A 21,711-nucleotide genomic window follows, 5' to 3' on the forward strand; every position below is an offset into this window, starting at 1 on the left:
GTTGGGCTGAAATGGGAAGCACCAGATTGCAATCCACTGATCCACTTCTAACATACCACATTTATGGAATGGTATCACACATGACTTACTGCAGGGGTGTTCAAACCTTTTTCTCTCGAAGATCTACTTTGCAAGGAGTTAACCTTTCACCTATCTTTTTCACAGGCCAGTGACAAACCTCAGCAATTGTGTAATGATATACTACCTCGTTGATAGAATACAAAACAAGCGGACATGAATTGTGTCTGTGCACAAGAGACATATGAATCACGCTGGATGTGGTTTGTTGTTAATCTGTATGCTACACATACCGTCACCTTTTGCTTTCAAGGCCTTGGAGGTGGACACTTCCTGGGAGAGGAAGAGGCGGCAGCAGACAGACATTACTAAAGCATAAAGCGGCATGCGGACCACAGGCTATGCATGCTTGAACCTTGTGGTAAGGTTGGGAAATGAGGTTGCCATTCCCCTCAATTTTGCCGACAATGCAAACCACTGCTCATGTGGTCGTGCTTGATTCCACTTCAAAGGGAATAGTCAATTAGACACAGCCATCCATTTTGCCTGCAAAAACTCACTAATACAAACCTGTGACCGGAAAAACATCTGCAGATAGTATTCTTAAATTAACTCTTTCTTTTTTGGTTATCCAGAGTATAAATGCAAAGACACATGTTCACTCATACATTACAAGTTTAAACAGTTATTATATGTTAGTGGATGTGAAGCGGCTCGGTGGGCCAGTGGTTAGCGTGTCAGCCTCACAGTTCTGAGATCGAAGGTTTGATCCCAAGTCAGGACCTAGCTGTAGAGAGTTTGTATGTTCTCCCTGGGCTTATGTGGATTTTCCCGGGGACTCTGGTTTTCACCCACATCCCAAATGCATGCATGGTATGCTAGTTGAAAACTGTAAAATACTCCTAGGTGTGAGTGTGAGCATGAATGGTTATCCATCTCTATTGTGCACTGCGATTGGCTTGGCCACCAATCCAGGGTGTCTCCCCCCTGCTGCCTGTAGTTAGCTGGGATAGTCTAAAGAGCCTGCTGTGACTATTGTGAGGATAAGATGTAGAAAAAATGACTTAATGAATGTTTTTGTCTTTTTCAGTTTGTTTTGATACAATTATTCAATACGTGCATTTGCTGCCAGTCAATGCAAAGGTGGTTCTAGCTCCATATAATAAAAATCCTCATGTGAAATGTTTTATGGTTATAGTAGAATGGTTCTGAATATGTTCCCCTTTTTTTCAATTCTGCAGGCAGTGGAGCTCTGTGAACAAGTGGAAAGTGCCGCATTGCCATTGTCTGGCAAACAGACCTATGAAGCTAACAAGATTATGGGTTTGTACGCTTCAGAACATTCCTTGCCACCACAAGCATGAGGCATATTTAGGATATCAAAAACTGAAATTAGAAGTGTGCCTCTCAGAGTGCAGGGTAGACTAATACAGAAACAGCATGGAAAACCACATTACGTATATATCCATTTTTTGTTAGAGCGCAGGATGAAATTACAATCCGAGCACCGCAGGCTGTCTCTTGTTACTGAAAGAAATTAGGAGGAATGATTCATTATGTGTAATTGTAAAAGATGAAAAAAGACAGAAAATTATGTGTTTTATGACAGCAATTATTTATGTTTAGTTGTGGAACTAGATTTTAGTAAGCATGATCAAGCCAAATTGGATCTCAGCATGTCTCATTTCTCTACCAGCATGAGCCCTTTGAATTTTATCCCTTAGATCAGGCATGTCCAAAGTCCGGCCCGCGGGCCAAATAAGGCCCGAGGACAAATTTTGACCGGCCCACGGCCTCTATCATGAAATCAATAATACACGGCCCGCCAGCACTGTTGACCACAGTATAAAATGAATGTGTACAAAAAGCTATTTTTCACTTCACCAGAAGATGGCAGTAGCCCTGTGGCCGCACTCTGGCCGCCGTGACCCTTGCGTCATTGTTTCAGCCCAGCCCATTTCTAACATGTAAACAAAAAAAGGAAAGTTGACCGGGAGGGCCTCCGCATCCAGGAGAAGTGGAAATTTGAGTATTTTTTCACTGAAATACGAAACAACTGTGTCTGCCTAATTTGCCAAGAGACTGTGGCTGTTTTCAAGGAATTCAACATTAAGAGGCACTACCAGACGAAACATGCTAGCTACGACAAGCTAACTGGGAACGAACGCGGTGAAAAAGTGAAGCAACTGGAAGCTGTTTTAACGGCACAGCAAAGCTTTTTCACAAGAGCCCGTGAGTCAAATGAAAATGCCACAAAGGCAAGCTACGAAGTGGCAACGCTAATTGCAAAGCACTGCAAACCTTTCAGTGACGGTGAATTTATTAAAGACTGTGTAATGAAAATGGTTGAGAAAATTTGTCCCGCGAAGAAGCAAGAGTTTGCCAATATTTGCCTGGCTCGTAATACTGTGGCACGGAGAATTGAAGACGTTTCATTAGATATTAAGAGACAGTTAGAGGCAAAAGGAACTGAGTTTGACTTTTTCTTGTTAGCGTGCGATGAAGACCTGGACTACATACTGCAGTCAAGATCCCAGTATCACCCTTCACATTAGTGCAGGCAAGATATTTGTTAAGTCCTCTGAGTTGAATAAATTCTTAAATCTCAGTTCATTATTTTTTTTGTGATGGTCAAAATCACAGTTTGAATATGCAGTGATCATTGTTTTGTTTTCAGCACTGTTCCTACAGTGAGCATATAATAGTGAATAATATGTGATGTTTCACATGAACTTAGATATCCTTGATAGTTTTCTTAATTTTTTGTGGTTTGTGATTTCGGTAAAAACCTAAATGTAAAAAAAAATGTAAAAGTAAAAGTATGCCATTTGTAATTAAAAAAAATCCCAAAAAGTTAATTTGCATTTAATGTTAATGGTTCAAAGAATGTCAGGCTAAAAGTCGGCCCGCACACATTTTCACCTTACCAAATCTGGCCCTCTTTGCAAAAAGTTTGGACACCCCTGCCTTAGATTATATGTTGGTAGAAAACATTTTCCAAATGTGAAATAGTAAAGAAGGATATATTTCTTCAATCCAAATTGTGTGAAAAGTCTAATGAGGAAAAGCACTAAACTGGACCTAGAAACATAGACAGTTTTTTTAACATATTCATATTTGATTGATTTGGTTATATGTACTTCTTTCCTTCCTTACGTGAGTAAACTTTATTTTTTGTTTTGTTTTACAATACAGTGTGGCATTTGATTATAATTCGTTTTCTGTACCACATATCCTCATGAGAGTTGCAAGGGTTGCTTGAGTCTACACCAGCCAACTTTGAGCACCAGGTAGAGATGGTCCTGACTTGGTGGCCAGCCAATTGCAGGGCACAAGGCGACGGACTACCGTTCATGCTACACTCATACCAAATAGCGATTTAGTGTTCAACCAGCCAAATATGGTATTTTACCAATCATTACTTATCTAATTATAAGTCAAAGGCATAAAAGGTTGAAATTAAATTCATAGTAGTCAACAGGAGTGCTTATTTTTCCAGACTATATACTTTGTCTCTATAAATGATACTAAATCTCTATTAGACTTACTCATATTTTAATTTCAGAAAATTCTTTCATAAAAAAAAATATTAATAATTTAGACAGCTGTAACATGTTGATTTCATGAATAGGATGACATTCAGTTATTTCGAAGTGGCTGCCAGCTTCCCCTGTTGTATGGCCCTTCCCTAGACCTCTAACACAGTTCCATGCCTCTCCAGAATACAATAGTGTGCTGACATGCTCACTGGGCCACAAAGTAACTGACAGTCAATGCCAAGTATTCAGTTTCCTACATAAGAGTTTCTCCTCATCTTCGTTTGGTCACTACACCCTTTACTTGTCCTCTGACCACCCCCTCCTCTTGTCTGTAGGAAAAGGGCTCTTGTAACCTCACAGAGAGACACTGATCCCCGAGCACAGCATCTGCTGACAAGCCAGTCTCCCATTCAAGTCTTGGCTAGAAGCATGGCTGCCGAGAAACCCAATCCAGCTTGGCAGGGTCTCAACAATCGCTTCCTGCCCCGTCCGGGCCCACACAGCTAAGTACTCTTAATTAAAGAGGTTAACTTGTCTAAGATGTGACCAGAGGAAAAAAAGGATGTTAAAAAGTATAGAACAATCACATCACTGTTTCCTGTGGTCTGACAAAAGAGGTTTCCGCTCTGACAAGGTAGGACATGAGCTTTGATACCTAAACAAATACATTAAAGGAGAATTGAGTAAGAGATCCTCTCTAAATGTCTCTTAATAAGCTAGAACTCCCACTATACACTCACACATTTGGCCCAGATGGAAGGGGAGGAGGATGAGGTGTTGTGGGGAGTTCATGATGTGCTCTTGGACAGCTTTTCACTCTCCCTGGTGCACTCAAAGCCCAGGGAAGCTGTAACAGGAGAAGAGCGATTTTAGTCTTCTTTTTCTCTTGGTCACTTGTCAGCATACATATTAATGAAGAGTTAGGTCATTGCCAGAGACATCGGTACTAGCCTGTAGGGCTGCCTACCAAATACCAAAGAAATTAGACATGTAAATTTATACTTAGAGATAGTGTATAAGAGGTGTGTTAATGTTGGTCAAAGATTTAATCTCCCACTTTTCATTCTGTAGAGGCATCCCTGCAGAATTGGATACTTTTTGCAGACCTGCCAGTGAGAAAATGACAAACTGTCTACTGTTGAGTCTGCTCTAGGAAGTATTGTGACTTTATCTAATTTCGGAGTTATGCCTTTCCTTTTTAAATCCTCACATAAAACACATTTATTGACAGTTAAAATTGATCTCACAATGTTGTGGATCCACATCTTCTAGGAATCAGTAACAACACAGCTGTCCTCTATGTAGCTTATTTTATCTTGGTTATGACATAGGTTTCTTTTAAGAGAAAAGAAAGTGTGCAAGAAATTGAAATGAAATGATAGACTCATCAAAAGAGAACATTAGCAACACCTTGTTCTCATTCATAGCCCTGAGTACTCAAATGTTACCTCTCTAAACAATACTGGGTTAAATCAACCGCAAGTTTGGCAGTGCTGAGTCCAGGCAGATAAAGTGCAAAGAAAATGGGCACAAGAAAAGTTCTGTGGAATACTTCTGCAGCGAGAATCACTTTATAATATAGAAGTGTATTCTCAAAAGCTCAGGCCAGGATACCAAGAAAAACCTTTAGAGACACACAGACAAAAAAATCGGCCCTTGCTCTGCCACTAAAGTAGGAAAAGTCCACTGTGGGTAATGTCTGTGCTATTTGGGCTGCAAACACACTCTTCCAGCATATCCAGTGTAAGACAAGATGCTTTTTTAAATGGGTCATCACCATTTTGCAATAGTCGTTCTCTGCTCCTCTCTCGCTTTGTCAATTGACCACTATTTAGTGACAACAACACACAAAGTCTCTGCCAGTAATGCGTTGAAGTGTTGAAATTAGGACTTAAATGCCTGGGGTCCATTTTTCTGCTTCTTCAATTCGCCATATGGTGAGCGTTAAGGAAATATTTTTTAAAGTTAAGGGGGGGATAATAAATGGGATTTCCGAAATATTGTGGTGACTTATCTGGAAGTCGTGTTCGCGTGTTCAAACCACAGTGCAAACCATACAATGTAAACAGTCTGACTTATCGTTTTGTGCTTGCCACTGGTAGTTTTCCTAACCAGTCCAAAGAGCTCCTAATCAATAACAAATCTAACTTGCAATGAAGTATTGATCAAAACAGGCTGTGTAGCCACTTCAATGCCTGCCTCTGTGGAGTCAGGATCTTACATGGTGGGGGAAGTTGGCAAGTCTGACTTATCACATTCTGCAAATAAATTCATTGGCAAAGTAAAATATGTCAGGCTCTCGAGCAGATCCTGACAAGACAAGGGGGGGTGAACTTTATGCTACCATTGACTCTCATAAGTCATCTCGAGGTTCTTACATAAACACAGGATCCTAAACTCCCAGAATATGAATAATCTTGTTTTGTTACCGTAAAACCACACAGACAAAGATCAAGTCAAGCCAAAACTTTGAAGAGTTTGAAAAATGTTTGGACTAAGAAAATATGTAGGATATTTTTTTTAAATCGAGGGAATGTAAGCAAAAGTTTTGAGACATTCATTTATTCATTTTCCGTTTTGCTTATCCTCACAGACTTTATTTTAGAGAAATGGTTATGAGGTTATCCACATCAAAGAGTCCAATAGAAAATTGTGGCATAATTATATATGATATGTTATGACAAACCTTCCTATGAGGATCTAAACTACCACAATTGAAGTTAACAAGTATTTGTCAAACAATGAAAACACAGGATACATAAATAAATAAAATTGCCACAAAATCAATAGTTCCGCTGCCAAAATCCTTGAGAAATGTACGCTTTTTTCCCCAAATGTGTAATGTTTTGTGTACAAAAATCTATTTTTAATTTTCTTAATGAAAACAAGAAACTATTTCACAATTTTCACAAAAAGAGGGGGAAAATCTTTCCGAAACGATTATGGAATTCCTGCTGTGATAGCAGGGCGAGGCACCATGCTGTTCTATTGCTTTTGTTGCTTATTCCCCCATTTCTTTACCCCGTTGGGATCAATGTCCACAAGAAATGGTAATCACCACGACAACATGCAGCCGCACAGCTCATTAGTGTACGTGCATAGCTCACATCAGGATACTTGTCTCCTTTTTAACACAAGCGCATTAGTCTTTGCCACCATGTGATGAAGGACTAGCATTGATCAAAGCACCGAAGAAGAGAGACTGCACACTAGCTTGCAGCAACGGACGGTCCATGATTCCACCAAAAACAGTCACCTCCAAAACATCCACCTCACCGTCGTTTCTCGACTCTCATACTGCGGTCACATAACAAGATGTGATTGCTGCTCAATCATTGTCTTTCTCAGAGCCCATTGAAGATGCCCGAGTTGGCATGTAAATACTCATTACTGGTGTGTGATGGATAGAGCCTTTCCACCCTGTACTGTGCAGTTGTAATAAACAATCAATGAGAAAACGTGTGCGCAAATCATGCAGCACGCCCCCTCGCTGGCATTGATATTCTGTATGAGTAGTGTTGTGTTCCACTTTCAGGGTCAATACTAATAGACCAAAGCAAAGATTGGACATTGGTACTCCACAATCCATGCCAAATAGACAGTTTGGTGTTACCATGTTGGTGAAGAAATGTAAATGATCTGTCACAAATTCTTCATCTTTGTTAATCTAACTGTTTGTTGAACACTCTTAACTCTTAGGTATGAGTGTGAGTGTGAATAGTTGTCCGTCTCCTTGTGCCCTTGTCCCCTTGGCTGACCACTAATTCAGGGTGTCACCCGCCTCTGACCCGAAGTCAGCTGGGATAGGCTCCAACACTAACCGAGTGAGGATAAGCAGTTCAGAAAATGAATGAATCAATTATTATTTTACCTTTGCAGGTTTGGCCCATTGAGACAAAACGAGTAAAATCCATGCATTTTTAACCGAAAATGCAAATATTATTTATTTTTTTGGTTGGTGTTGGGCTCACTAAAGAGGCATTACTTAATACATAAAAACGATGATAATCATGAAGCTTTTCAAGAGAGCCTGCTGCTCTGGTCTCAACTGACAGTTAAACGCCCGACCCCCTCAAAAAATCCAATATGAACATAAATCATTCTTATTTTTAATTACTACATTCCCTTCTGAAGTTGTCCTTAAACTGATTCCGTTCTGAGTTCAGTAACAGTTCAGTGACCAAAAGGTCACAGAACAAGAGATAACACTTAATAAAACAGCTAATTATATTTAATGGACTGTGGCAAATACTCATTTAATAGGTGGTGACTAATTTGGAGGGGGAAAAAAAATTCTACTTCCAAATTATTCCAATAATTAATATACAGTGTTAATGAAACTTTTAACTTGGAAGGTTATTATCAGTAATTAGGTGAAGTCATTGCCTGGAGATGACCATAACGATTTGAAAACTGATTACATGGATGTCTAAATGGACAGACTAGCAAACGGATAAAAAGCTTGGATATTCAATTTAATTATTTGACTCCGAAGACACAATTTTCTAATTAGGGTTGCAGGTAAACACTATGGACTGTAAATATTTAAACTCAACTATCCTTTTGTGAGGAGGGTAGTAGAAGCACATGGAGTTTCATGTAATACTAATTCCTCAGCAATTTGTTTCAGGCAAATGACAAAACACTTGATAGATCTGACTTACATTCATATTTAAATCAAGGTTTGATGTCTAGTACAAGCTGACAGTCAAATGTGAAACGGTCCACTAGAGAGTAAGAAAATCCCTTTGTCTTGTCTCTCTGCCTAAGTTCATAAAAGAACAGAAAATGCTATTGATCTGTAGCGCTCTGGTGAAAAATCCTTTGTCACGTAGAGTACTTTTCTCCAACAAAGACGACATTTCCTTCAACCTGGAGACAATAAATTGTCTTTTTAGGTGCGGAAATGGACCTGAATTGCAAATCAAATTGCCTTTTGAGAATATTTGTAGCATATCTTTGACACAGGCTGTAAATAGAATACTAATGCTTTGGTACCTTGCACCATTCAACGTAGTGTTTCTGTGAATGCAAATTGGGGACTCCTAAAATAAATACCTGGGGTTGTCTCAGCTGCACAATGATTAATATGTTGCTTTAAATAATGCACCTGCATTTCCATCCCAGGGCAATTTAATATTAATAGCAAAAGACAGGAAAGAAGTATAGTGAAAAACATGAAGTCTTAATTAGGACTCTGTTGCATTGTAGAGAATGAGTGAGACAATGCAGACTAAACAATAAAAAACAAGCCTTCCGCAAACAATCAGCAAGCTCCCCTTAAATAGTGAGCATGCAATGATTGTGTTTACAGATAGTAAAGCATTGTTTGCAAAAGAAAAACAAAAGTGGTGTATACACAGGCTGCAATGGAAAACATGAAAGACAAGAAGAAAAGACAATGGGCACTATATTAGATTAAACTAGGAGTGCAAGTCTTGGGCAATCTAAGATTAGCTTTTTAACCATTGTTATAATGAGCATCATATCACTCAGTTGTGCACAGACCTCCGACCAGACATGGCTGACATGAATACTATGGTTTGACTGTTATGGAAAACATCATTAACTAATAAAAGCTAGAGTGACTTTTGTGCAGTACATAAGTTGACAGTCATGTGTTGGCCCAACGCGCAGAAAGTGATATTGTTTTTCCGTGATATAAACTAAATCCCATTGCTGAAAATGTGTTTATCAAATATGATTCATTGGCCAAATTGGGCTAAAGCTACCAGTGATGTTAAAGAAAAACATTGTATTCAGAGACCGGGAACAAAAAGACGAGCAAAATGGAAAGTGCAAAGGTTACCTAAATAATCTCTTCGAGCTGCACAACCAATTAGTTAACAACATTAGTTTAGGTCAGCTATATTATCCTTCCAATTTAGAGAAAAGAAAATGCCTGTTAGCGCTTGATTTTACCAATGACTGCTTCATTGGACAAGTTTAAAGAATTTCCCCTCTCTCTCTCTCATTTTTGAACCGCTTTAATCCTCATTAGGGTCGCGAGGGGTGCTGGGGCCAATCCCAGCTGTCTCCAGGCCAGAGGCGGAGGACACCCTGAACCGGTGGCCAGCCGATCGCAGGGCACAAGGAGACGGACAACCATGCACACTCGCGCTCATACCTAGGCTCAATTTAGGATGTCCAATCTGCCTACCATGCATGTTTTTGGAATGTGGGAGGAAACCAGAGTACCCGGAGGAAACCCACGCAGGCCCGGAGAGAACATGCAAACTCCACACAGGTGGATGAGACCTGGATTTGAACCCAGGACCCCAGACCACAATGTGATTTATAGCAAATACTTTGCTACCTCTAAATTTTACCATTTTAGTTGAATTGTATAGAGACATTTAATGTCTTATAGGGGGAAAAAGGAGTGTGTTTGGCATTACTACATTTCATGCTAAGATAACTTAATTTGAATTCAATGTAGAAGAATTTGAAGGAACCCCCAAATGAGCCCTGTTCCTGTGAACTGATTAGAAAGCTACAAATGACCTGTCTGTTGGAAATTATGTTCACAGTAAATGCGAAAAGTACTTTTACTGTTTTCTATATAATCACAAACGCTCATTTCAGCATCACATCTATTACGGTTTATTACAAACTACGGTGGTGCCAAATTAAATGTTGCCAACTTAAATGAAACAGCACAGTGCAATAAAAAGTACATAGACTATTTAATGATCTTTTTTTTAAGCGCCCTCCTTTTTGACATACATATAAAACATAGGTTTCCGACCAAGCTCTTTTTGTGCTTCTTCTCCATAAGGCAAATTACAAATCATTCTTTCTACCACCACTCGAGCATTTTAATCTACTCACAGAAGACAAGATGAACCCATAAGCCTTTCATTCCTAGTGTGTTGAATATCTGAAAATTTCACCTTCACAATATCAGACAACAACTAAGGATATGTAGAACGTGACTGCCCTGCAAATTAATTTATTGAATTGTTTGCATGTTCTCCCAGGGCCTGTGTGGCTCTCCTCCAGGTACTCTTGTTTCTTCCCACATTCCAAAAACATGCATGGTAGGCTGATTGGACACTCTAAATTGCCCCTTGTGAGTGTCCATGGTTATCCGTCTCCGTGTCCCCCACTTCTGGCCCGAAGACAGCTGGGAATGGCAGGACCCGTCGTGACCCTAATAAGGAAAAAGCGTTTCAGAATATGAGATCATGTAAAATAGGTTACCAGTGGGTGTAGTACATTCTCAAAAAAACTGACAAGATCCAGCATTCATGCTCTAACACTCTTAATTGGCCAATTTGCTCAACGGGGTGTGTAAAAAAAAGTGGGTGTGACATTCAATCAGTGAGTTCAGCAATTTTGTAAAAAACAGGTGTCACTCAGGTGCCCCTTATTAAAGGCTGAATCCATGCATTTGTTCTAGAAAGCCTGAGGAAAAAGGGTTGTTCAACACATTTTTCAGAAGAATGTGACTCTTTGATTAAAAGGTTGATGGGAGAAGGGGGAAGCTTATAAAGAGGTGAAAAAATTAAAGGCTGTTCAAGTAAAATGCCTTAAAATAACTTGCAAAACAAGAGACACCTGGCAGAAAACCCCTTCAAAATGGATTGCAAGGTTACCAGAATGGCAAAGGGGAAGTCAATGATCAGCTATTTGTAAGTTAATTTTGAAATGTTGTTAATGAATCTTAGAGATAAATAATAGTTCAAAAATGCCACAAGTCAGTTGACTCGATGTAATACTGATGCGAAGCAGTTGTTGTTTGGACATCAATAATTTTGATTTTGTAGAGAGAGAGACAACAGCACACTGTTATTTCTTTGAACCCACCCATTTCCAAAGAGCTTATACAATGAAGAATGGTATTTTTGGTTTTCTGAGACTCCACTGCAAAGCAATAAAAGCAAACAACAAATGTTTTTGATATATAGCAAGAAATATACTGAAAACATGATTTCATTTGTTTAGTCACAATAGATGATACACAATAGTTTTGAACACCACTGTACATGCTGGTGTTTTTTTTATGTAAGCACTCTAGCTGTAAGAGCTGCAATCCTTGGCTTTCACACTAGTGGTTAGAGTGCTCTAATATTGTAAATTGTGTGTATTTAATGGCCCAATACAGTACTGTAGTCAGTTATACTCTAACGATAACATTATTTAGATGACACTTATGAGAAAATGATATCAAGCAAAGCATGTTAAACATTTTTTAATGGTTCATTCATTATCTGTTACGTTCATCCTCAAGTCGCAGGGTTACTGTAGACTATCCCACCCAACTTTGAACAGTATAAATGTTCTCCTTATTTTTTATATTTTCTCTATTGAATAAAAAAATAGAGCACTGTTCAGCCGAGTTGCTATGTAGTCTAAAAACTTTTTCAACCATAATTAAAAATCCCTGTTGGTGTAACATTTGACTTTCTCGCAGAGGAATACTTTTACCACTCCTCAATCTAGCAATGCTCAATGGGAACCATATTAAAAGGTCATGAGAGACGTGCGTGACCGTTTTAGACCTGGCTTTGATTACAACCTGCACAATAAAATAGAAGGCAGCTGAGGGCCGAGCTGGAGCTGCTTAGGGGCTGTCGACAAATTAAGAAAGACTGGAAAGATCTTTATCAAGTGCACATGGGCTTTTAGGTGGGGCACAATATAAAGAACAAAAGACATAAGGGGAAAATGTGTTGGAAGGAAGAATTCAAGAAGGTAGAGTATGCTGAAGGCCAGCTAGGTTTGGCAAAATCCAAAGATGAAGCTATAAAACTGCAGTAAAACTCACCGCAATCAGCAACATCTGCCATCGTAGTGTTTAGCCAGTAGTAATATGTCACAGCTTCATTGGGACCCTAATCGGATAACTCTTTCTGGTCGCGTTTGCTATTAGTGTCATCTATTGTCATTTGAGGTGGCGTGATGGCAGCCTGTGGCACTGACCTCAACCGAAGACGCCCGATTGAGTTAGGCACCCCCGCCTCGTTCTGTCATCACAATCTATCTGAGAGGACGCAGGAAGTGCGGAGGGAAGCAGAATTTAGATGAAATTGATGTCTTCCACTTAAATCATTTTGAGAAGCATCACTGACAGAAATTGGTTTTAAGGAATGGCGCCTCTATTAGATTGTTTTGATGGTTTTTGTTGGCACAAAAAAATTTAATGCTCTTGGAATTCTTTTCAGAATGTGGCCTAACTGTAAGTGTAAATCCTTTACGAGAAAAAAAATGCCTCCATTTTAAAAATAATCCAAATTCTCAGTCACTGTGCCTTGCGGTTATCTAAGCTAAATGTAGTTGTTGTTTTTTTTTTACACACAATTTGTCTTAAAACAATGTTCAGCTTGTACAAGGCTGTGGGAGAGGATGATATGAAGTCATGCTTGTGTCTCCCCCGTGAGGTAGAAGGGATCTATTTTCTTAGTTGTTTCAGTGAGCCTTTCTCTCTCCTGCTTCAATACAAGTCAAAGCAACAAGCATCCAACTTTGTCTCCTCAGAGTTTTTCCCCTTCAGTTCAGCATTATTGATGTCCTAAATAAAACATTAGATTTTCTACGCAAGTTTGACATAGCTTGTGTGAAAATCTGCTGAAATCTGCTTTGATTGACATCTACAGTAAAGTTATGAAATTTCTGAATTGCCATATCCCCGTGGTCAATAAAGAATTGTGAAATGGAAAAATGAATGATAACATCTCACGAGCTGTGATGAGATGCTCGTTTCCTGTATTTCCACGGGAAAATGAAGATGATTGTTATTCTCTTGCAGTATTTATTTGATCTGGTTTCTTCTCTAAATGTCTGGTCCTCTGAACTCAAAACTCTCACGACCACTTTTTCAACCTTTATTTTCACCTTCCTGGCTTGATTTAACTGGAAACATGCTTCCACGCTGTGATAAGTATCAAAGAGGATGGGCTGCAAGATTACTCTGCACTTCAAAAATGCCTCAATTTTTTTAGCATTATTTTTAATCTTGGCTAAAAAGATAAGAATGGTTTGAACAAACACGCCATGCAAGTAGCAGCTGGAAGATGACATGTATTTTCAGTACCCCACTAAGAAAAGTAAAATGTTCCAATTAATTTAATAGTTTTGTACATCAGTTAATTGAGTCAAAAACTACAGTTTGTTTTTGACAGTTTTTTTTTTTTAAAAACAACCCCACCCTGCGACTCTGGTGAGGATAAGCAGTTCAGAAAATGAATGAATGAGTCACAAAGGAATTTGGTTTTTCTTCAGTAGCATAAATGCAAGGTAGCAAGCATCTCTATACCGAGTGGAGGGACATAACCCCACAGATCTGCTATTGCTGCACCACTATGGGAGTGTTCACTGCTGTCTTAAATCACCTCCAATTATGGTAGCTCCACTGACTTTTAAATGTGGCGTACTCCGTCTCACAAGGAGACATTTGCTGTGGCTGTAATGATGTGCCTGATTGCAACAATCTGTGGGTGACTGGAACATTTTCATTGCCCTAGCCTTGGTGTAGCGGCAGACAATTTTAGTTGGTATACGCCGGTCATAACCGCTGGGGATTCACATTTTTCTGGGGAGCTCAGGATGTGTCCTTCACTGTTGATTAAAAAAAAAAGATTAAAATCTGTGTTGAGTTCAGTTAAGATATCTAATAATAATTAGTATTATTATTTAATAAGAGAAATAAGTGCAGTTCACAGTTAATTCATTAATTCCCTGTACTGCTTGTTCTCACAGGATTTACAGATGTACAAGAGCTCAGCCAACCCGACTGGTGGGGCAAATTGAATTGGTTGCTAACCATGTGCAGTTTTTGGGGATGTGGGAGGAAACAGGAGTACCTAGAGAAAACCCGTGCAGGCAAGGTAAGAACGTGCAAACTCCACGCAAGAATGTTAAAAAACACAAGGGATTGAACCCTCCATTAATCTCAGAACTGTGAGGCCAGCAAATAGTTCAACTAACTATATTAACTATATTGTCGAATTACAAATAGCACGGTATATCATCTAAGGGATGGAATTGTCTTGTCTTTTTTTTTCTATCATGGTGGTCTTGCAGGTAAGGGAGCAGTTATGTCTCGCGCATAAAGAGGTTCCCCTCAAGTGACTGCCCGTCACTTTAGGTCTAAACATGATCAATGGCCCCCCCATTCTCCTCTCTGACCCTTAACCGATGGTCAGTCTCTGCATCTGGAATAGACATTAGATCATTTTCAGTCAGTTATGGTTGGGAACGTGACCAGACTCCGATTGGCATGTTACTTTCAAGACATCAGATTTGTTCACTTCCTCTGCGAGTTTTTCTATCCTGGAAAAAGTCAGCCTCCCAGGTCTGACAGGTCATGGTTATGTGATGTATGAGGCAAGAGAGGAGGACCAAATAAGAATGTCATGTATGATTTTTTTTTTCTTTCCTATGGAATGTTTATTGGAACCATTTGCTTGCACTAAAGTCTTATGATTTTTATGCCTTTGCTAGATTGTGAATGGCTTTACTGGTAGTTTGCATTTATGACTGTTAAGTCATTATGTAGTATATAGCTATCAGATTAAATTTTGGTGGAAAATCATGTTCAAAATATTTATCTTCATTTCTAATTTGTTACAGATCTTATAGAAGTATTATGCTATATGGTTTTACTCGAGACTAAGAAGTTGTAGGCTTGGAATGGTAGCTATATTGCAAACATACTGACAGTGAGAGCTAACCCGAAAATGATCTCTTACCTTTACAACGATTGATTCATATCCCACACCTTTGATTTCCCCCTCGACAGTACACATGCACACTCTCCTTCAGCCATTTAAGTGTCACACTCCTCTCCATTGTTGATGGCTAAGCTTCCAACTGGCAAACTTTGTCGATACAGTTTTAGGATTAGTACCATGATATTGTAATTCGACAATAAAACCACTCTGTGCATTACAAGAAATGAACAGAAAACGACTTGTACACCTTGAAAGGATGTCTTAAAAATAAAATAAGGTGCTTGCTCAGAAAAAAAACTGGATAAGTTTTCTGTCAAATTAATCCCAATGATTTGAGGGTTGTAATAAACACTAATAGCTGCACTTTTCAGAGTATTCACTTCCCAAAGGCCGTCAGGCTAAATGAATCAATGCATTTTCCAAAGTTCTTTAATAAGTGTTCTGGTAATAAAAACGTATTGTTTGTTGTCTTGGCCTATAGCGAGCCTAATAAACAAACGTTTTCTTGGTGAAATAAAGGTGTTTGCTGTCTAGGGTTAATATATTGTTACTTGTATTCTAAAGCAGTGCAAGTGATTAAGGGGTTTAATATAAATGGCATTTTGAGAATGCTGTTAAGGCACTAATTCTGATTGTGTGCCATTTTATGTGATCTTGCAAATACTGATAAAAATAGAACTATTCTTTTATTGCTGTAAGAAAAAAAATCTCACATTAACAGCACCACAGAATAGAGTATACTATATACCAACAGTGGAAGTGAAACTTCACCATTTCAATTAGAATTTAGTTTTAAGTGACTTTTGCTGGAAATTTAATTGAATATGGTGTAAGGTGGGGGACATGGGGGATATACAAAAGGAGAGCTACCCACATGATTAAAGTTACTGCAGTGATTACGTCTCCACCCTAATGGTTTTTAAGTGTGTTTGCCAATTTAGTAATTATTATTTAACCAACGCCTCCAAAATTCACTAAGCATTCTTACAGCTGTAGATTAAACCCTGGCACAGAGGTTTAGTATTTCACGTCTACTGGGTTGAAAAAGTTAAACAAGAATGGTAAAGTCTGAGGATCAACCATGTTGTCACATATGCAATCAGGATTAGTCTTCATTCCAGCCCACACATACTCTTTAAAGTTGCTAATTCGGTCTTCGTGTATTAGGGTTAGGGTGTTATATTCAGTGTGGAAAAAATGTGAAAAAATGTGTTACCGAACAGAAAATAATCAACCTTCAATCTTGTTTGAATTTGAATTCTACTCCGCAATTGTGCCTTGTTCTCTCTTAAAACTGCATAGTTATGGGATTGCATAGAGTCCTCTATATTTCTTGAAGAAAAAGGTTGCTTTAAAAGTAGCCCAAATTCCAAAACGATCGTCAATTGAGGAAAATGTTTTTGATTCAGAAAAATGCTGTGAACAAAGAGGGCCCTTGGGTCTTAGGATGGTTTTATCTGTGACATCAGCAGGTAATACAGGTAATGTGTGGAGACCTCATTAAGCCTTATTAGAAGTTAGACTTCTTTGAATGCCAGAAAGCTTGCTTGTTTGTAGGTGACTAAATACTTATTTTCCACTCTTATTTGGAAATAAATTCTTTAAAAATCAATGTGATTTTCAGTTTTTTTCCCACATTCTATCTCTCATGGTTGAGGTTTACTCATGTTAACAATTACAGGCCTCTGTAATATTTCCAAGTAGGAAACCTTGCACAATTGGTGGTTGACGAAATACTCATTTGCCCCACTGTATATTGCAACGTTGCTAAATTGACTGCAGGAAAGGAGAGAATGACGGTTTCAGCACTGCTGACTACATACTTTCTCTGCAAGCCACATTTTGAGGAGAAACTTTTAACCATTCCATAAAACAATTGCTCAAATCTTTTGAGGAGGAAAATAAATTGCAAAAAATTTTAGTTGCATAAAGGAATGTTGAGACATAACATGTTAAATTTGGGAAAGCGGTTCTATCAAACTCAATGAATCATCTTGATCTTTTATTGCGGAAACCCAAGGGAGTCCCCATCGCGTCTCCGTGTGAAAATCATAAACACTGCTCGGAAACCGCAACAAAATCAGTTCCATGCGTCTCACTCTTGCATTCATTGTTTCCTTGGTTATGGCTACATGGATGCTTTATTCCCAATTAAGCCCACATTGAGAGGTGGTGTTTAATATTTATAGCCACTGCGAATGACAGGGAAGGGATGATGATCATCATCGTGTGAGGGAGGAAAAGCAATTACAGTCACCGCTACCGGAAAGAGTAATTGCAGAAATCCCAACCACAGTCACTCTATTCTGGGTTTGTGACTACAACAAAGGGTGTGTCAGATGCGGGTGGGTGGTGCAGATGCTCCCTTTTTTGTTATTAATGAAAGTACTTTTTTGGCCAGGTTTTTCAAGCTGTTCAATAAGCACTTCAACTAAGTGGGTGTGCATGTTATTGATTCTGATCAGTGATCATTCCATTGGCAGTTTCTCTGAAATTGACTGCTGCTTTCCAGTTTCCAGTCTGAAAAGTTAACAGGAAAACAGAGTCAATTACAAAAGTCGCTACATGTTAATGACTTTGCTCTGACGTTAATTAAACGAAGGCAACACAGAAAATGTGTGACCATTGAGGCGTTTAAGCTCACCCTCCAACATCTTGTGGGATTTTCTATTTAAGTATAACAGTTCCCTGCATATTCACTGTTAAATAGTCACAAAATATTCATGTCTTTTTTCATGTAGAACTAAAAGTGCTCCCAATGATACTTTGTTTTGGAGTGATATAGTTAAACAAAGAAAAAGCCTACCAAACAAGGCACCGCAATAACTAACATTTATATATAAACATTCATTAATGTTGAATGAAAATGCCTATTTAGAATCCACCATCCGATTTGTGTGATGTGTCAACAATACAAGGAAAATAAGAGAATTTAATGAGCAGTATAGTTGCTTTTACATAATTGCAATTAATTACTTGATAAATAAGGTACATTTTAATAGATAAACACCATTATAAGATAGTTTACTGATTAACAAACATCGAAACCCTGACCAAAAATGTTATCTGACAAAAAATAAATAAAATATGTGGTTAGCAAGTCTGGACTTCCATGGTGCGGTTGGTATGTAAAATGCAATAAAAGATACAAAAGTAAGCCTAATCTCACAAAACAATTGGCAAATGGATTATGTTTTAATACAAGATAATATTTTATCATCACCTGGTTTGTTTGTGAATTGAGCCTCAGTAGTTTTTGGAGTTGAGAAGACATGTTATTGTTATAATTCAGCAGTTGGATCGTAATAGCGCTTAACTTTAAATTCCCTTGAGAACATGTTTCTCTGTGTGTGTGTCCGCTTGAATGGAAGAGGAGTGGACTTTAGGGGCCATGATTTATAGCATTCTGCAGGTTATTACTCATTTCAAACTGAATTTCCTGCTTCTGTGATTGCACCCTTCTGAAATGCCCTTGACAGAATGGAAAGCACAATCGATGTTCCATGTCTCAAGACAGACTTTTTTTTCCCAGTAGAGACCACGTTGGATTTTGTGGCAATGAATTATCCCCCTTATGAGGCAAGTTAATTGGAACGTGAAATGATAACCATTCCAATTCTTACATTAGAAAAAAAACTTCTGCAAATGATTTGAGGCCATCTCCGATGCCTCACAATTTTTTTTAAAATAAAATTTAAGGGTCAAAATTTAGATAACTGATGGTCCAGTGATTTAGCGTGTTGTGACAGCCAGTAGTTTGGACCTGACAACCTTTCCATTACTGATCATATTTCATGGGGGAAAGTTGAAAGAACGAGTAATGAATATGGTAATTAGGCTACTTATGGACCAAGTAAAGTCATGTATGCCATATATATATATAGATAAAGATATAGATCTTTATATAGATATAGATATATATATATAAAGGTATAGATATAGATATCAATATAGATATAAAAGCCTCTGCACACATGTTTGGGACAAGTCAAAATATCAAACATATCAAAACACAAGGCTTGTATGTCACCCACCTGTTTATAGTGAAGGAATGTCATTTCATTATCAGCCGTCCATCTAATTTCTCAACACATTACAGATAGAATGGCCTTGTCTGACCCCAAGTAAGAGCCTAATGTCCAATATTGATTTTCCCTCCTTCAAATTATGCTTCAATACTAGATACATGTCTCTGAAAACAGAAGGAACAAGTAGCAAAAAGTCCATGTGGGGAAGAAAACAACGGAGAGAAAGGGGGAAAAACATGATGCGATATGTTCCCTTTTTGACATTCATCGAAAAGCTTGTTGAACAAATAAGTCTAAAGGCCTTAGACAGCAGCATGTGCAATTCTTGCAAGATAATAAAAGTATGGTATATCAAATATCTTGAAGTAATAAGACTGTGATTATGGTGTTTTCTTCAGGCGTTATTGAAGAGAAAATATCAGTGGCTCTTCATCAGCATCTGTACCAAAGGGTGCTCTATCACCAGTATCTTCCTTTTATTGAAGCAGTCTGCTTTTATCAGGTCCACAGAAAGCAGCCTCAGCATGCATGGTCTTTTGAAGCCTCACCTTACATCATTAAGCCTCATATACTTGTGCAATTGTATTCATCTCACATTGGGAAATGTGCCACGGCAACAGACTGAAAGCCAGTAGCATCTCCTTTGCTGCAATAGGACTCTAAGCGAACATATGGAAAAGGTAGCTAATGTGTGTGTTGGATTTCGGAAGACACATTTTCACACAAGCACACACAGGGTAGGCTGGTTGAACACTCTAAATTGCCCATAGGTATAGTGTGAGCATGAATGGTTGTCCATCTCCTTTGGTGCCCTGCGATTGTCTGGCCACCAATTTGGTTGTCCGCTACATGCTGCCCATAGTTGGCTGGTATAGGCTCCAGCAACCCCTGTGATCTTTGTGAGGATAGGCGGTACTGAAAGAGTGAACAAATTAAATATACTTGGATATTGTGGCTGTTCTATTCTGGTTGGTGCGTGCTAAACAGCAAGACTTGATTGAGCTGGATGTTGACGAAGCATAAACTATACCCGTTGTGTCGTAGATAATAAAAATAAACCTCTAGGCAATGCACTCTCAAGGTCACTGTTATTTCTAGCTATGCTGGCCTATGGAAGTTGAGTTCGAATACTTTTTATTAGGTGAACTTAATTTCGGGCTTCAATGGCAAAAATTTTGCACGTTGAGGAGGGCTGGAGAACGCTAACCCAGTTGGCTGTACTGTGTGACCATTTATGGTAGTTTTTGAGCAAAGTTGGATGAATTACATCTTTAGATAGCCAGGTACTCGGCGCCATTTTCATGGCCACCTGAGACTATCTTCAGCCCCAAGCGTGCAGATGATCAGTGAGAAATCTCCATTTTTACAGCACGCTTTGTCGTTTCTTGTTTTATTACAGGTGGAATTTGTCTGTTCAATTCTGCAGAGAACCATTTAACATTTCTCATTATTAAGTAGTTCTATGTTCCCAGAGTCTGGTTCAAATAAATTCACAATAATATTCTTAAAGCTATAATCTTTAAGGTATATAAAATAAAATGCAAGGTTCTGAGGATAATGTGAAATGATTGTGTCAAATTGCACAAACTGGGCAAGTTTTCCTAAGATTAAGTCTTAATATCCAAACAGATTCTATTTCTCTGTTTAGTTGACAATATTAAACATTGTAGGCTAAGCTGACTCGGGCAAAATGTAATTTTGTGTTCCTGATAGAGTTTTTGATAGCCAGCATGGCTGACCTTTGCCTTCAGATGGCATCAGAAATATGAAAGTGGAGCTTGGCTGAATAGAATTTTACTGTGGCTCAAGAGGGATACAGCGCTGTAAAAAACAAACAAGATGTGGTGCCACACCACATCTTGTTTGTTTTTTCTGGGACACTAACTAGGCTGCAATGTGTACAAGTGCACCCAGTAAATGTTGTCTGTTTGTATGAACTTCTCCAATTGAGGAGGGGTATGAAGTGCAAAGCTGCCAATAATAAGATTTAGCAGAAGTCCCAATGACCCCTAAAAGCTTGTTTAAGGTCGTAATATTTGGACAGCCAAGTCCAATTTAAGCACTCGTATCTCCATCTGTTTGGCCGGTGTATTTACCTCATGCTGGAATTGAAAATTGAGACAAGCCAGCTGAATGCATTTAGAAGAACTCTAGCTTCCTCGGCATCGCTGGCTTGCCAGTTTGATTGTTTTATGCACCAAATATTGTGCCTCCATTGCTGTAAATATGTGCAAAACTGTGCGGGTCAACACATTACCTAATGCTAAACCCTTTTCTACAAGCTCTGTAGAATGCTTGCAAAGTGACATTTGATTGTGATCGGTTTTAAAATGATATCTAAAGCAAAACAGATTAGTATAATATCGGGTCATGAATTTGTTTACATTTTAGGGGCCAATCAATGCATTCCATGGTTACTATTAAGATATTTGAATATAAAAAAGGTGAATT

General features: G+C 38.6%; 1 protein-coding gene across 2 annotated transcripts in view; it reads left to right on the forward strand.

Annotated features, from left to right (window-relative positions):
- Positions 1-10,949: 10,949 nt before the first annotated feature.
- Positions 10,950-21,711, forward strand: part of LOC144215626 (uncharacterized) — a 32,637-nt gene continuing 21,875 nt past the window's right edge. For both annotated transcript variants that reach the window (XM_077744679.1, XM_077744680.1), the window contains exons 1-2: positions 10,950-11,191; positions 14,259-14,386. In XM_077744679.1, the coding sequence (XP_077600805.1) occupies positions 11,139-11,191; positions 14,259-14,386 (181 nt within the window). In that variant the 5' untranslated portion in view covers positions 10,950-11,138. The remainder of the gene's footprint in view (positions 11,192-14,258; positions 14,387-21,711) is intronic.

The sequence above is a fragment of the Stigmatopora nigra genome, chromosome 22, assembly GCF_051989575.1.
Source record: "Stigmatopora nigra isolate UIUO_SnigA chromosome 22, RoL_Snig_1.1, whole genome shotgun sequence".
NCBI lineage: Eukaryota > Metazoa > Chordata > Actinopteri > Syngnathiformes > Syngnathidae > Stigmatopora > Stigmatopora nigra.